At 36.9% G+C, this 14,327-nt stretch overlaps 1 protein-coding gene across 1 annotated transcript; it reads right to left on the bottom strand.

Annotated features, from left to right (window-relative positions):
• Positions 1-12,418: 12,418 nt before the first annotated feature.
• Positions 12,419-13,833, bottom strand: LOC111919349 (chlorophyll a-b binding protein, chloroplastic). The gene is made up of 4 exons (XM_023914940.3): positions 13,673-13,833; positions 13,360-13,583; positions 12,709-13,223; positions 12,419-12,630 (listed from the first exon to the last, which is right to left on the bottom strand). Exons 1-4 carry the CDS (start codon positions 13,729-13,731, stop codon positions 12,616-12,618), a joined length of 813 nt encoding a protein of 270 aa, XP_023770708.1. The 5' UTR covers positions 13,732-13,833; the 3' UTR covers positions 12,419-12,615.
• Positions 13,834-14,327: the final 494 nt, after the last annotated feature.

The raw sequence follows: 14,327 nt of genomic DNA, 5'->3' as shown, positions 1-14,327 counted from the left end.
ACTTTGGATTATCAGGGAAAACCATGGAGTGAGCCCATGCTGAGTCAGCGAGAGAGTGTTGTGATACTGCGGGGAGCCGTAGTATTCACCAGTCAGTAAGAGAGTGTTGTGATACAACGGGGAGCCGTAGTATTCACCAGTCATTGAGAGAGTGTGGTGATACTACGGGGAGCCGTAGTATTCATCGGTCAGCAAGAGAGTGTTGTGATACTGCGAGTAGCTGTAGTATTCATGGGTCAGTGAGAGAGTGACGTAGGCCTGCGGGGAGTCGTAGCCTTCTCGGGTTAGTGAAAGGGAATGTTATGATACTACGGGGATTCGTCTTATTCGCTAGTCAGAGCATGACACAAAAGAGATTTTTAGGCTTGGGTAACATTATTATTTGAGTTTTCGGGAACTTGGTGGTCGGACCAAGGGCGAGACTGGGGTCTCCATATTGGTCGGGAATCGTTATAGGCTGAGTTAAGGCATGGTTATCGCAATTGGAAGGAATTGGAGAAGTGATGTATGCGTGGATAGAAGGTCATGGGTCATGGGTTGAGTGTTTCGTTGGGACGAGTGGTTCCAATTCTGTGTCGGATCAGACTCTCGAGTTTGAGTTTGACTCTCTAACGGTGTATTGAGTTGGTGAAATGAGATTACAGATTTAGAGATGGGTCTCATTTTGGAGGGGTATTTTTTGTCATCTGACGTCTTAGACCTGATTGGGTCAGTTCGTTGGTATGGGAAGGACCGAGAGACGCATGGAACTAATGAGTAGTAGACGAAAAAGGTCGAGGATGAGACGATTTTAGTTGGGATTTTATTATTTGCTTGGGGTAAAGCGGACTTCGTAACTCGTGTGACAGAGTGGGCCGAGATAGTTATTATGAGAAGGAAGCCAGTGAGATGTTTTGGGTATGCTTTAGGTAACCTTTGAAGGTTCCACTATTAGGTCAGGAGTTGACCTGGTGCTCAAGTGTTGAATGGAATATATGAATGGAAGCGAGGTCTTATGATTATAGATATCAGAGGATACTTCCGAGCGAGCATGATCATTTTCTTGTGTCTGAGGATAGGGTGTTGAGTGTTCATTGTTCAGATGAGTTCTGATAGCATTTCAGTGGATGAGTCCCTGGTAGAATGTGACCCCTTTTCGTTCCTTTGGAGTATGGACTGGATTGATTAGAATATCTGGTATGAGTGATTGGTAACCAATTATTAGCCAGTGACTTGATTCTATCAGTCACAACAAGAGAATTAGAGGGGCAATGAGTTATCTGGGTCTGTTATTCTAGGAGCGATAAGCATGGTGATATCATGCCAAGGCGGTCTGGCTGGGAGACAGACCACTAGAGTTTTCCAGGTTCTGGAGAGTCAAATCGGGTATCGTAGCGGCAGAGGAGTCTGTGCTTATTTAGGATTGGGAGCTCCTGTTTGGGTTGAGGTGTCCTTGGAGGAAGATAGTTGTGTAGTATGAGATCCTTTCAGTGGTTTTTCGCGGGTTATTTTGGTTTGATCTATGTGTTGCTAAGGAGCGATTTTGAGGGCGAAATCTAATTCAAGTGGGGGAGAATTGTAACATCCGGAATCCTAGGTATATTAATGGTGTGTTTATTTTGGGGTTTATTGAGTGACTCGAAGAGTTGTAAGTCCAACTCGTCGAGTAGAGTCGAGTTAACAACATGGGTTTAATGAGCGAACTCGACGAGTCGGAGAGCCGAATCGCCGAGTAGGTGTTGTGTAGTGAAACCCTAGACCCCTAGGTTAAGGGCCTATATAAGGGAACTTATAGCCTCATTTGCGGCTCATGAGTTGCCCCACTTCACTAAGAGAACCCCTAGTCTCCTTTTTGAGCTAAAAGAGAGAATGTTGAGCTTATATTAAGTATTTTGGTGCATCTTTGGAGGGGAAGAGAAGGAATTCAAGCAAGGAACAAGAAGAGGCTGTTAGATCTGTTGCTTGTTATCCAAGAGCTTCTGTAATAGGTGAAAAGTTCATACCTTTATCATTCATATGGTTAGATCTCTTGATTTTGGAAGGTTAGGGTTTATGCCACCTTTATTTGGGATTTCGAGCTTACAGAGTTGTCTTGAGGTTAGGACCTCAGATCTGGACCTTGTGAGGTCCCTAGAGTCCAAAGGTCCCAACTTTATTCACCCATATGAAGGATATTGTGCTTAACACATTGTGAGAGCATGTTTTGGTATGTTGGAGCAAAACTACCATGCATGAACGTAAATATTGAAGCTTTACATGACAATGGAGTCTTGGGATGCTAGATCTAGTGTTTGGAGTAGTAGATCTGCTTTGAATCGTCTGAATGAGAAATTAGATTGAAGGGACTCGTCGAGTCTATGAGTTGAATCAACGAGTCGGCTGGGGTTTTTACCCAATGAGTCTAGACATGGATGACTCGGCGAGTTGGCGAGACAACTTGACGAGTCAAGGTGGATTTTCGCGATATGATAGAAGAAACAAGGGGACTCAACGAGTCACATAGATGCACTCGACGAGTCGGGTCAAACATGGACTGTTGACTCGAGTTTGACTTCTGTTGACTTTAGGGTTTGGTCATACATGAGTAATGGAGACCATGGAGGGGTAAAATGGTCTTTTACCCAATCCAAGAGTTAGAAAGAGAAAGAGATGGAAACCTTTTGGTATTAAGTATAAATAGAGTATTAATTAGAGATATTTATCCTATGTGATAGGCAGAGGCTAGTTCGGGATTTCGGTGTGTGATATTATTACTTGTTAGCTTTCGAGGTGAGTCTTCTCACTATACTTACCATGTGTGGTATCTTTGTGTGATTGAGATGTCTTATGTGTTTATCTATGCATTGTGATATTCTGCATTATGTCTTTGTGATTTATGCTGAGTATTATTATTATGAGCTTCCCGAGTTAGGACCGGAGGGTCCACCCGAGTTATGGGACTGGAGGGTCCCACTGAGACCCATTGACCAGAGGGTCTTATCTGAGTATAGCCATGAGAGGCTACTGAGATGTGTGCGGTATTTTGGGGAACTCATTAAGCTTCATGCTTACCGTGTTATGTGATATGTGTTTCAGGTATTTTTCATGATATCGGGAAGGCGCTGGCTCGATTGTACACACAAGAGAAAGAGTTATGTTTGGAGGATCCTGGATTTGTGATAAACAATTTTAAATAAAAATGTGTTGATAATTTGTTACTAGTGATTTTGAGGAAATGTGACATATGTTTATTTGTGTTTTGAAATAACAAATTGGTTTTAAATTTTACGATGTTACAATTTGGGTGGGGCCCGTTATACTCTTTGGGCGGGGCCCGTTATGTGTTTTATGATTGGTATGTGGTATCTTGGTGAAATCACTAAACTTTATGCTTACGATTTTTAGTTTATGTTTCAGGTACTTCCGGTTCTAAGGGTAAGAGCTCGGGATGACTATATTGCACACACCACATGGTTTCCGCTTTTGAAATTTTACTCTAATTGATATGATGTTTGATACACTTATTTTCATTTGGGTAGTATGGATAATGTTTTGGAATACTGTTTTATTAAATTAAAAATGAAAATTTTGGATCGTATTTTTGGGAAGTTACAATTGGGTTTCTAGAAACATATACTACGTGCGTTCATCACGGTGAGAAACATGCTGGTTCTTTAGATTTAGGCTACAATTCAACTCCAAGAATAAACAATCTAGTAAAAACTTCCCACAACTAATGAAGAAAATACAAGGAGGGACGAGGTATAGACTCAAAATTTGATGCTTTGTTTGAGGAGCACAATACCAAGTTATACCTTGTATGTAGCGATATGTCTTCCTTATACTTTTTGGCAAAGTTGTTGCATATTAAAGTGATCAATAGATTGACAAATAGTTCGTTTGGCCAACTTGTAGAGTTGCTAAGATGTCACACCCCAAAACCACGAACGACGGAAACGTTCAGGGGTGGAGGACGTCATGTACAGTATCACACCAGTGTAATATAATAAACAAGCAACAACATCATCCATTGCATTATAAGTAAAGTTTTAATACATGTGTGTTCTTTCATTGTAGTAAGACACCAAAAATATACAATCAAAATAAAAGACGAGACTTGTCTGCTCCGTCTTCTCAAAACCTGGCCTCCGTACCTGTCTACTGATGACCTGAGAATACAAGTTATTTTAAAAGCGAGTATCAGCTTTAAAGCTGGTGAATTCATAAGTATATAAGTGTCATTGCCTTGTTTGTGAAAATCCGTTATGAAGGCCATGTAAATCGTTAAATGAAAATGTTGATGTACGTATGAAAAACCCTAGAAAATCCCTTATTTCCTATCAGTTTGAGATGTAGTCTTCTACCAAGACCCGAATGTTTTGTTTATGACAATGTAGTCTTCTACCAAGACCCGAATGTTTTGTTTATGACAATGTAGTCTTCTACCAAGACCCGAATGTTTTGTAAGTAAAATGATAGTTTTTCCTTCTATTGACTAGTACTAAAGTACTTAGTCTAACTCATCGTTTATGTGAAAGTATCACAAAATAAAGTAAACAGGAAAATGTACTGATGTAAGTGTTGTCACTGGGTACTAGGACTAACACAGCATACGTAACTGTTATCCCAAGGTACTAGGGTTAACACGACCTATATAACCTAATGAACATCCGAAGATTGTTCAATTGTCCTCTGTAGCAGCAGCAGGGCGGAGGAAGGGTTAGTCCCTGTAAAGGTACTCCTAGTATAAGTAATAACCGTAGGCATCCGTACATTTTCATCACCCACTGTTGCTAACATATGGGTTCCGGAATGGTTAGTCCCGTCCATATATCCCGAGGTACTGGGGATAGGGTCCTATTCTAGATATCCCAAGGTACTGGGGATAGGCAGGATAATTTACACAGAAGGTACTAATAAATTATCCTCGCAATTCGTGATACAAATATTCAAATAAGTATACACAGGTAAAGGTATCAACGTAAAGGTACTCATGTAATGTGTTCATGTATCAGGTAAGCATATGTAAAGGTACTCATGTATCAGGTAAGGTACTAGTAAAGCCTCATGAATGAACTGACTCTTGTGTGATTCCTTGTAATAGGAATAATGTTTTGTTATCCTCTAACTATCCCTATGATAGTAAATTTAAAGGTAATTGGTTGTACAAGTAAGTTTATACACTCTTGCAACTCAAGAGTGTGGGAAACTAACTGAAAGTTGTAAACTATAACATCAATACATATATAAGAATATAAGTGTACATGCATAGTTTAGTTCAAGAATGTAAAATGGTTTTGTAAGACATCTTATGGGTTTTGAACAATAATTAACAATGACCTGATGTCATTTTTAATATACATTTCAAAGGTAAAACATTTGATAACAATGTATTTTTAAGATTTAAAACCATTTCATGCATCACATTTTGTAGTATGTGAAATCTGTTAATTTACAAACACAGTTATAAAATACATATTAATGATTTAATAACATGTTTGTTTCTACTTGTATCCCCCCATTAAAGCATTTAAAATCATTTAAAACATTTATTAGGGGTATGAACACACCTGTAGTTGGTGATTGGGATGAACTGATCGGGACAGGATTGCTAAGTGTCAAGCGAGGACTTGTACACACACTACGATCCTAATGAACATATAATCACACATATATGCATTCAATTAGTCTTAAATCACTAATTGATAATGTTAAGACATCCTAGACAAAATCAACACTTTATATAAGTGTTTTAAGCCCTAAGGATTGCATCTAAGCTATTGTGGGACAAGGCACTTGTGTTTAGGGTTCCAAAGGACCCTATATGTGAGCTTACTCCCCATAGAACATCACACATGGAGTTTACGGTTGTAAACTCTTGAGATTACGGTCGTAATCTCCCAACCATGGGGGTATGGTGTGTTTTGAAGTCCCAAATGATCCCTAGAATTATTCCAACTTGGTGGTTAAGTCCTTGGAAGGGTTTAAGGTCTAGAAATACTCCAAATATGAGTTTACGGCCCTGAGGCCATTCCCCTTAGAGTTTATGGCCGTAAACTCTAAGTATAGGGTGTTTTTGTTGTTTTCAAGCCTCTTGCTTTTGAAGGATATGTTCTAGACAATTGTTTAAGGCAAATGAGGACCCTAGGCACACTTTGGTGCCATTCTTTCATGTTTACGGCCCAAGAGCATTCTCTTGGCCGTAAACTCACTTTGACAAGTGATTTTGATGAGATTTGGTCCTTCAATTAAGTGGAAACAATTCCTTGTAAAGGTCTAGGGCTTTAGGTGTCTTAAAAATACCCCTTTTGTCCATTTCTATGGAGTTTATGGCCTAAGATACACTTGGGCCGTAAACTCACATTTGTTTGTGTTCTTTGATGTGTTTAAGGCCTTACACTAAATGGGAACTAGTCTAGATAAAAGCCTTAAAGTTTTAGAGGCCTTAAAACACCATTTTGAGCTTGAAAAGGGAGTTTACGGCCTAAGCAACTCTTGGGCCGTGAACTCCCCAAACTTGGGTGATTTATGGTTGTTTTCTTGTCCCTAACACACATACATATGAGTCTAAGGCAGTTGTATAACATAAGGGTAGGTTTCGGCTTTGTTTCGGGAGTTTACCGCCCAAGAACACCTTGGGGAGTAAACTCCTAGATCTAGTGATTTACCCTTCTAAATCATGATATAAACACATATAAAGCTTTCTAACATTACTAGGAAGAGGTACTCACGATTTGGGATAAAAACCCGAAGATCCGTGAGAGAGAAAATGGCTTTTCTCTAGTTGGAAATGTGAATAATGAATGAATTTAGTTCAGAATTCTATTTATAGTCCTGAGATATTTTGGCAGAAAATATTTTTATTCCTGAAATGAACTCTAATGTAATAGAGTGTTGGAATAACTATGTTGCACAAAACCCTAGTGCACCCACTCTCCTGATATTTTCCTGAAGTGTAAACCCTGAATTACTCAAACTTACGCGAAAAGTCTGAAAATCAACTGTGACTGCTATAACTTTTATTGAAGTGATATAGTTTGTACAGAATGGAAATTTCGGGTTGTCAAATAAGAGCTTCTTTCCCGAAGAGAAATATTCCAGCCTCACATTATGAAGCTAAGAAGAAGTTGAGAAAGATAGGGTTAGGATATCAATTGATCCGCGCTTGCAAAAATGACTATTCTTTTTTTTTTTTGGAAGGAGAATGATTCCATGCAGAATTGCCCAGTTTGTTAGGAAAGTAGATGGGTGGACGCAACTATAGAGGGGAAAAAAGTACCACACAAAGTGTTGTGGCACTTTCCTTTAACTCCAAGGCTTCAACGAATGTATAGCTCCAAATTCACAGCTAAAGATATCAGTTGGCATAATATTGGATGTTTAATAGATGGTATGATGCATCATCCGGTTGATGGGAAGTCATTGCAAGATTTTGATCAGAGATATCCAGAGTTTGCTAAAGAACCTAGAAATATTCGTCTAGGTTTAGCTGCTTATGGCTTTAATCCATTCAACAACTTTAATAGTACTTATAGTACTTGTGTGATTATATTGACTACCTACAATACACCACCATGGATATGTATGAAAGAGTCTTCTTACATGCTAACTTTGTTGATTCCTGACCCTAAATCACCCTCAAAGGACATTGATGTTTATTAGTTTTTTTAAAGTATGTTTATTGATGGTATGTTACGGTTGTTATACATTTTGATTGCTTAAAATTGTTTCTAATATTTGTTAAACAGATGGCAACAAATGTTGCGAGGGGGCATGGAGGAGATAGCGGTGAAAGACCTCCACAAGGAGGCGCAAACAAGATACCAGCGGGTTGTCAATATTGTAAGTTACATGAAGTTCTTAATTATATTGGATATATTTTTAAAGTTTTAAATTTCTAAATTTTCAATTCTATGTATCATTGTAGCAAACATGACTCCTCGACGTGGCAAGGGAAGATGTTTAAATATGCGAAAAAAGTTCTTGGCCAACGGTAAAAAGCTTTTACCTATGGAAGTTTATAGCGACGGGGGGGCCTATAAATTCATAAATGACAATTGCAAAATGTTGATAAGATTTATCTCAAATTATGTGTTAGAACATGTACCACTACATTCTAGGATTTGGAGGTGTGTTCCTTTCCATTTCTATGAACCTATGTATCTTGAGGTAGAAGTAAGTACACAATACTTTTTACATGTGAAAATTTTTATACTTTATAAATATTTTTTTTTACTAATTGAATTTGTTTTTTTTATTGCAGACATTTTTTGATCTTGATATTTATCGGGGTACATGTATGTGGGAAGCCGTTCAAGTGGCTGTACAAGGCGACTGCCAAAGAGCTTATAAAGAACACAAACATGTTATGAAAATATATTTTGATGAGGTTGATGGATATGGTGATGTGGAAGGCGCAAGACAATGTCCACTGGAAGATATGGACGATCAAGCTTGGGATGACATGATTGATCTTCTTTTTTTGGACGAGGGTTATCAGAATTAGCGTGAAAAAGGTAAATAAAGTAGGCCAAACTTTCATATATTAGTTCTCATGGAAGTAGATTATATGCACACAAACGTCGTGGGGAGGTCGTTAAATTTATTTGTATTATATAAATTTTTTATTAACACTTATATAAATATATTAATTGTTTTTTGGCTTATAATCGAGAACAAATTGACAAGACCCGCAACATATCGACGGTTGGAGACAAATGCGATTTAAAGAAAATAGGGGTTGGTATACACCGTAAGCACGAGTAACTTCGGTAAGTAATAAACAAAGTTAATACTTTATTTGATAAATATGTTGTTGCTATAATTATTATTATTATTATTATTATTATTATTATTATTATTATTGTTGTTGTTGTTGTTGTTGTTGTTTTAAGGTATATTATTATTATTTTAGTGTATAAATTTAGTTATTTGTTTTAATTAATGTATATTTATTGTTTTCTTTATTTTAGGGAAATATTCATCCAGAGAAGATGTTGATGCTAGAAGAGCTCGGGGAGAACCAAAGTTAAATGAAGAACATTGTTTCACTCGTGCCCTTAGTGAGAGACTCGTGCATATTTGCAGAGTTGGAAGGAAACCAAGCATCAATAATAATTTATTTCCAACATTCCAAATGTTCCAAAGCTTCCACATCCCAATCTTCAGATAATCCCAAATTGTTGCATTAAACCAACAAATGTCATACATGCAACAACAAATGCTACAAATACAACAAATGTATAATAGCACATTCGTGTCTGTCATTCCTAACTTCCAACCACAACCAATGTCACAATTTCAAAACAATCCCAATATGTTTTCACATAATACTCCGAAACAAGCCAACGAGCTTGAGGAGAACGAGAACAATAAAGATTATGATTGATCTTTTATGTTATTTTTGAACAATGTTTGTTGAAAACTTTTTTGTTGTTATTTTGCTATGTAGTTTTTTTTTTTTTTTTTTTTTTTTTTTTTTTTTTTAATTTTAATGGTTTATTATGGTTATTAAGTGTTTGATATTATTCTGCATATATAATCTCTAATTTGTTTTGTAATAACATGTTTGGTATATATAACAAAATTGGGATATATACACTAAAGTCCTAATATTTTCATCAATTTGACAAGAAAGCCTTGAACTTTATTTTTTGATAGTAAATTCTTAACTACCGACAGTTTTTGACATGTCTATCATTTTTTCCGGTTAGCCGGTAATTAAGACTTTATTGTCAAAAAATAAAGTTTAGGTAAGAGTTATTGAAATCTATTTTGGTCAGTTAGATCCTATTGAAATCCTTAACGTTTTCTTATTGTTAAATAGTTTTTTTAATCTCAACAAACCGACATTAAAAAAAATGGAGATAATCAAGAAAGAAAGAAAGAATCATGGTTGTGTTGACTTTTTGCAGTCCTAAAAATGGAGAACTAAGAAACCGGAAAAAATGAAATTGTCATTCTTATCGTTCTCCACATTCACACCTTTTTGACTATGAGTGTGTTGTTTGTGTTTATACAATGTGTCCCCACTTATCAGTTCAAGATTTGGCGGCGAATCAAGAAGAAAGTTTTACACGTCTTTTGACCTTCTCTCGCTCTTTCTTTTGCATTTGTTTCCCATAATCGTGATTGTATTAGGGTAAAGATGATGATGGTAAGAAAAGCAGTGGTGTTGCGACGAAAATCACAATTAAAAGTTCTTCGACTACGAAAATACACTAAAGTCTCAATATTTTCAATGATTTGATACGAAAGTCCTAATTTTTTTTTTTTGACAGTAAAGTCCTAATTACCGGCTAACCGGAAAGGGAAATCTCCAAAAAAAAAATCCTAAAATTTTACCCTAATTTACAAAAAAGTCCCAAACTAAATTTTGTTTACGGAAAAACATGAATTACCAGTAAAAATGGCGATTTGACCCTTTTTTTCCGGTTTATCGGTTTTATTACTTACCTGTTTCACTAAAGTCATTATTTTACCCTAATTTGCGAATAATTCCCAAAATAAAATTTACTGATGATTTGGCCCTTTGCTCTATGTAACATATATTTACCGGTTTCATTGCTAACCCGGACGCCTAGTCACTAAATGAGATGATGAGATGGATATGTTGAGTTATATAATGCTATGTTTAGTATAAAACTTTATATCCTGATGTATTGCTTATCTTTTTGGAACATAAAATGCATCTAATGAAGACTACAATAATTACATAAACTAACAACAACTGCGTTATTTTTTACGTTTATAAGAAATATCAAACTGTTTATTTAATCTTATATAACCCAATATATCCGTCTCATCAGACATCAACTCATTTTCTGCCATTTTTTCTTGGAAACACATATTTTATTGGTTTCATTGTTGACGTAGATACATAGTCATAAATGAGCCGATGAGATGAATATCAAAATTTACAGTAAATGTGACATTATATAACCCATCGTATTCATCTTATCAGCTAATTTAATGACTAGGTGTCTAAGTCAGCAATGAAACCGATAAAATATATGCTACATGAATAAAGGGTCAAATCATCAGTAAATTTTATTTTGGGACTTATTCACAAATTATGGTAAAATAATGAGACTTTAGTGAAACATGTAAGTAATAAAACCGGTAAACCGGAAAAAAGGGTCAAATCGCCATTTTACCGGTAATTCATGCTTTTTCGTAAACAAATTTTAGTTTGGGGCTTTTTCGTAAATTAGAATAAAATTTTAGGACTTTTCTGGAGATTTTCCAACCAAAAAAACTAGATAAACGTGTTAAAAACTGTCGGTAGTTAGGATTTTACTGTAAAAAAAAAATAAAGTTTAAAACATTCTTGTCAAATCAATGAAAATATTGGGACTTTAGTATATATATCCTAATATGTTTCAATTTAATCCCAATATGTTTCCACATAATATCTCCGAACCAACCAACGAGATTGAGGAGAACGAGAACGGGAACGAGAACAATAAAGATTCTGATTGATCTTTTATGTTATTTTTGAACAATGTTTATTGAAGACTTTTTTTTTGTTATTTTGCTATGCAATAGATTTTTTTTTTAAAATTTTAATGATTTATTATGGTTATTAAATGCTTGATAATATTCTGCATATATACTGTTTGATTTGTTTTAAAAAACAGGTTTGGTATATACATCAAAATCTGTAAAAAAATATTAAAAAAAGGATATACCGACAATATTTCATCAGTATAGCTTTATAACTGTAATAAATGTTTCATCTATACCGACGACATGTCGTCTCTATTACTAGAACGAAAGTTGTCTTCCACCTCATTTTCCAGACCACAAGTCGTCTTACACCTCCTTTTCCGGACCACAAGTCGTCTAGATTGCTTAAACATGTCTCGACGACATGTCATCAAAATAGATTTATAATAAAACTTTTTTTCCTTGAAAATCACTCCCAACGAACCTTTGCAGACGACATGTCGTTGGCATTGGTTGCTCTACGACATCTATCCCGATGACATTTTCCACTTTTAGCGATGGGGCTATACCGATGACTTTGTACAGACGACAAGTCGTCAGTATAGGCTTTCCCGACGACATGTAGTTGGCAAAGTGGCTGAAAGTGTTGTCGACATAGGCCTCATTCCTCGTAGTGTGTTCATGATACTACTAGCCTACACTTGTTTGTACTCCACACCTCTTGACAAAGACGTGTACTTACCTATTATCTTATTCGGTACTCCGTGAAATTTCAATCATCTAAAGTGTCTAATAACACTAAAATCACTAACAATTGCAACCTAAACGTCATAGAGTGTCACATTTATCATCGGGCTAGAACTATTTTTTGTAATTTGGAAAATTGTTTTTTGAAATTTGGAAAAGATGATTTTTTTTTTCTATTGTTATTAGAGCATAAACCAAAGTTTCCCTTGTGTAATGATAATAAATACCTTGGTTCGGGTATCAGGTGGCAAGAGTTATGCAGTACTTTACCAACATACAAGCTTATATATCTGAATCATTTTAAGTTCAAAGAGGTATTTGTACATTGCATTAAGTTTCTACAGTAGAGACAAGATACAATTTCTAATGATACACACACATGACTTGCCAAAAACTGTTAAATCCACCATTTTCCCTCTCCAGCATCATCTGAAGATCATGATCTCAACAACCCCTTGCTATTTAACCCTTGAATGCCTGAAACCCCATGCAAAAAGTTAATTAGCCAATTCGTCTGCATCGAATTCAATTAGTTGTTTAAAGATTTGTACTTACAGCAAAAATAGTGGCGTGACCCGGGTCAGCAAGGTGAGCAAAGAGGTTATCAATGGGTCCAGTTCCAGTGTAGATTGCTTGGAACCAAGCACCCATGACAGCCAACATAGCCAATCTCCCATTCTTGATCTCCTTTGTCCTCAATTCCTTAAGCTTTGCAGGTGAACCACTCCCCCATCCGAGTGGGTCGAACCATAGTCCACCTGGGTACCCAACATCTGTACCTGTTAGCTTGTTGTTGGGGAAGATGGGATCGGTGTTAACACACCCAGGTTTGAGAATGTCAGCCCATCGTCTTCCTTCTGCCCAACCGATGAAAATAAGCTCCACTATGAACAGTGTGGTTTTGTCTGTGAAGTACTCTTGTTCACCGGCTGTGTACCATGAAGGAGTGTTTAGGATTCCGATTTTTGTTAGGAATTCCGGGATGAAGATCCCAGCTGCTCCTAACATAGCCCATCTGCAGTGTACTATTTCCGCTTGCACGTTCCACCTCAAGGTCTCCGGGTCGGATCCTACAGTTTAGAAACTCGACCTCGAATCAGTAAGTAATTTAATTATCTTCAAATCTTGCCATGATCTATTGACTATTGTTGTTTTGAAAAAGATCATCAACAGAAATCATAACTATGAATCTATGATCATGCTTACCTAGACCAAGAGGATCGAACCCGAAGTCTCCTGGTAGGCTGCCGTCGAGCCATTCCGGAGGGGTGCTGCCGGGGAACCAAATGGGTCTTTCGGGGTCGGCGGTAACGCATACTGTCCCGGAAGATCGTGCCACGGTTGGTGCAGTGACCTTGCTAACTCTTAGTTTCTTCCCACAAAGAAAGGAAGCCTTTGTTGATCCAACAAAAGATCCATTCTTCTGTGAACTACATAATCGCACACCAAAATTCCCAATTACTTAATGCACCCACATTGCAAATGCAAAGTAGAAAGGTAGAGATTTGAAGAAGCTTACGCTGGAGAAGAGAAAGCAACAGCTGCGATGGCTGAAGAAGCACAGACAGTGGAAGCCATTGTTGTCTCTGCAATTCTTTGCCTTCAAGAATTAGTGATGAAGAATGAGTAGGTTTGTGTGGAAGAAAGGGGTGTGTGTTAATGTAAGGCGTTATGAGCTTATCTCCAAGGATAGGAGTAGAAGAAAGAATGCTGTGATTGGCTGTGCGGGTTGCCACGTGGGCCCTAACAGAATCTATTCTTGCTGATATGTAACCAGATAAACTTACACTTGTGGTTCGTGTAGTAAATTACGTGTGGCTTTCAGGATAAAACCCACTCACAGGATTCTGGATCCTTAAGGGCGATTTTGTCTTTTACCCAAGAAGGACAGATGAGATGACCCTATTCTGAAGGCCAAGAAATCTTTGATAAAGTTTTTATTTTTCATGGGCCATCATCGTTGGACACGTAATACTTGTATTTGAAGTCCATTGGATCATGGATAACACTTGAAGGCAGCCTTTCAACACGTACTAGTTTTATTTTAGGTTATCTAAACATGACGTTGGAAATTGGAGTTATAAATAAGCTCTAACAACCTATTTGGGATTTCTATAATGAGGGGTTCATGTATGTTGGATAAACAAAGATCTTCAAGTTATTACTCTATTTGG

This window comes from Lactuca sativa, chromosome 3 (assembly GCF_002870075.4).
Source record: "Lactuca sativa cultivar Salinas chromosome 3, Lsat_Salinas_v11, whole genome shotgun sequence".
NCBI classification, from domain to species: Eukaryota; Viridiplantae; Streptophyta; class Magnoliopsida; order Asterales; family Asteraceae; genus Lactuca; species Lactuca sativa.
Note: the sequence above shows the minus strand (reverse complement) of the source record. Positions and strands in the feature narration are given on the sequence as shown.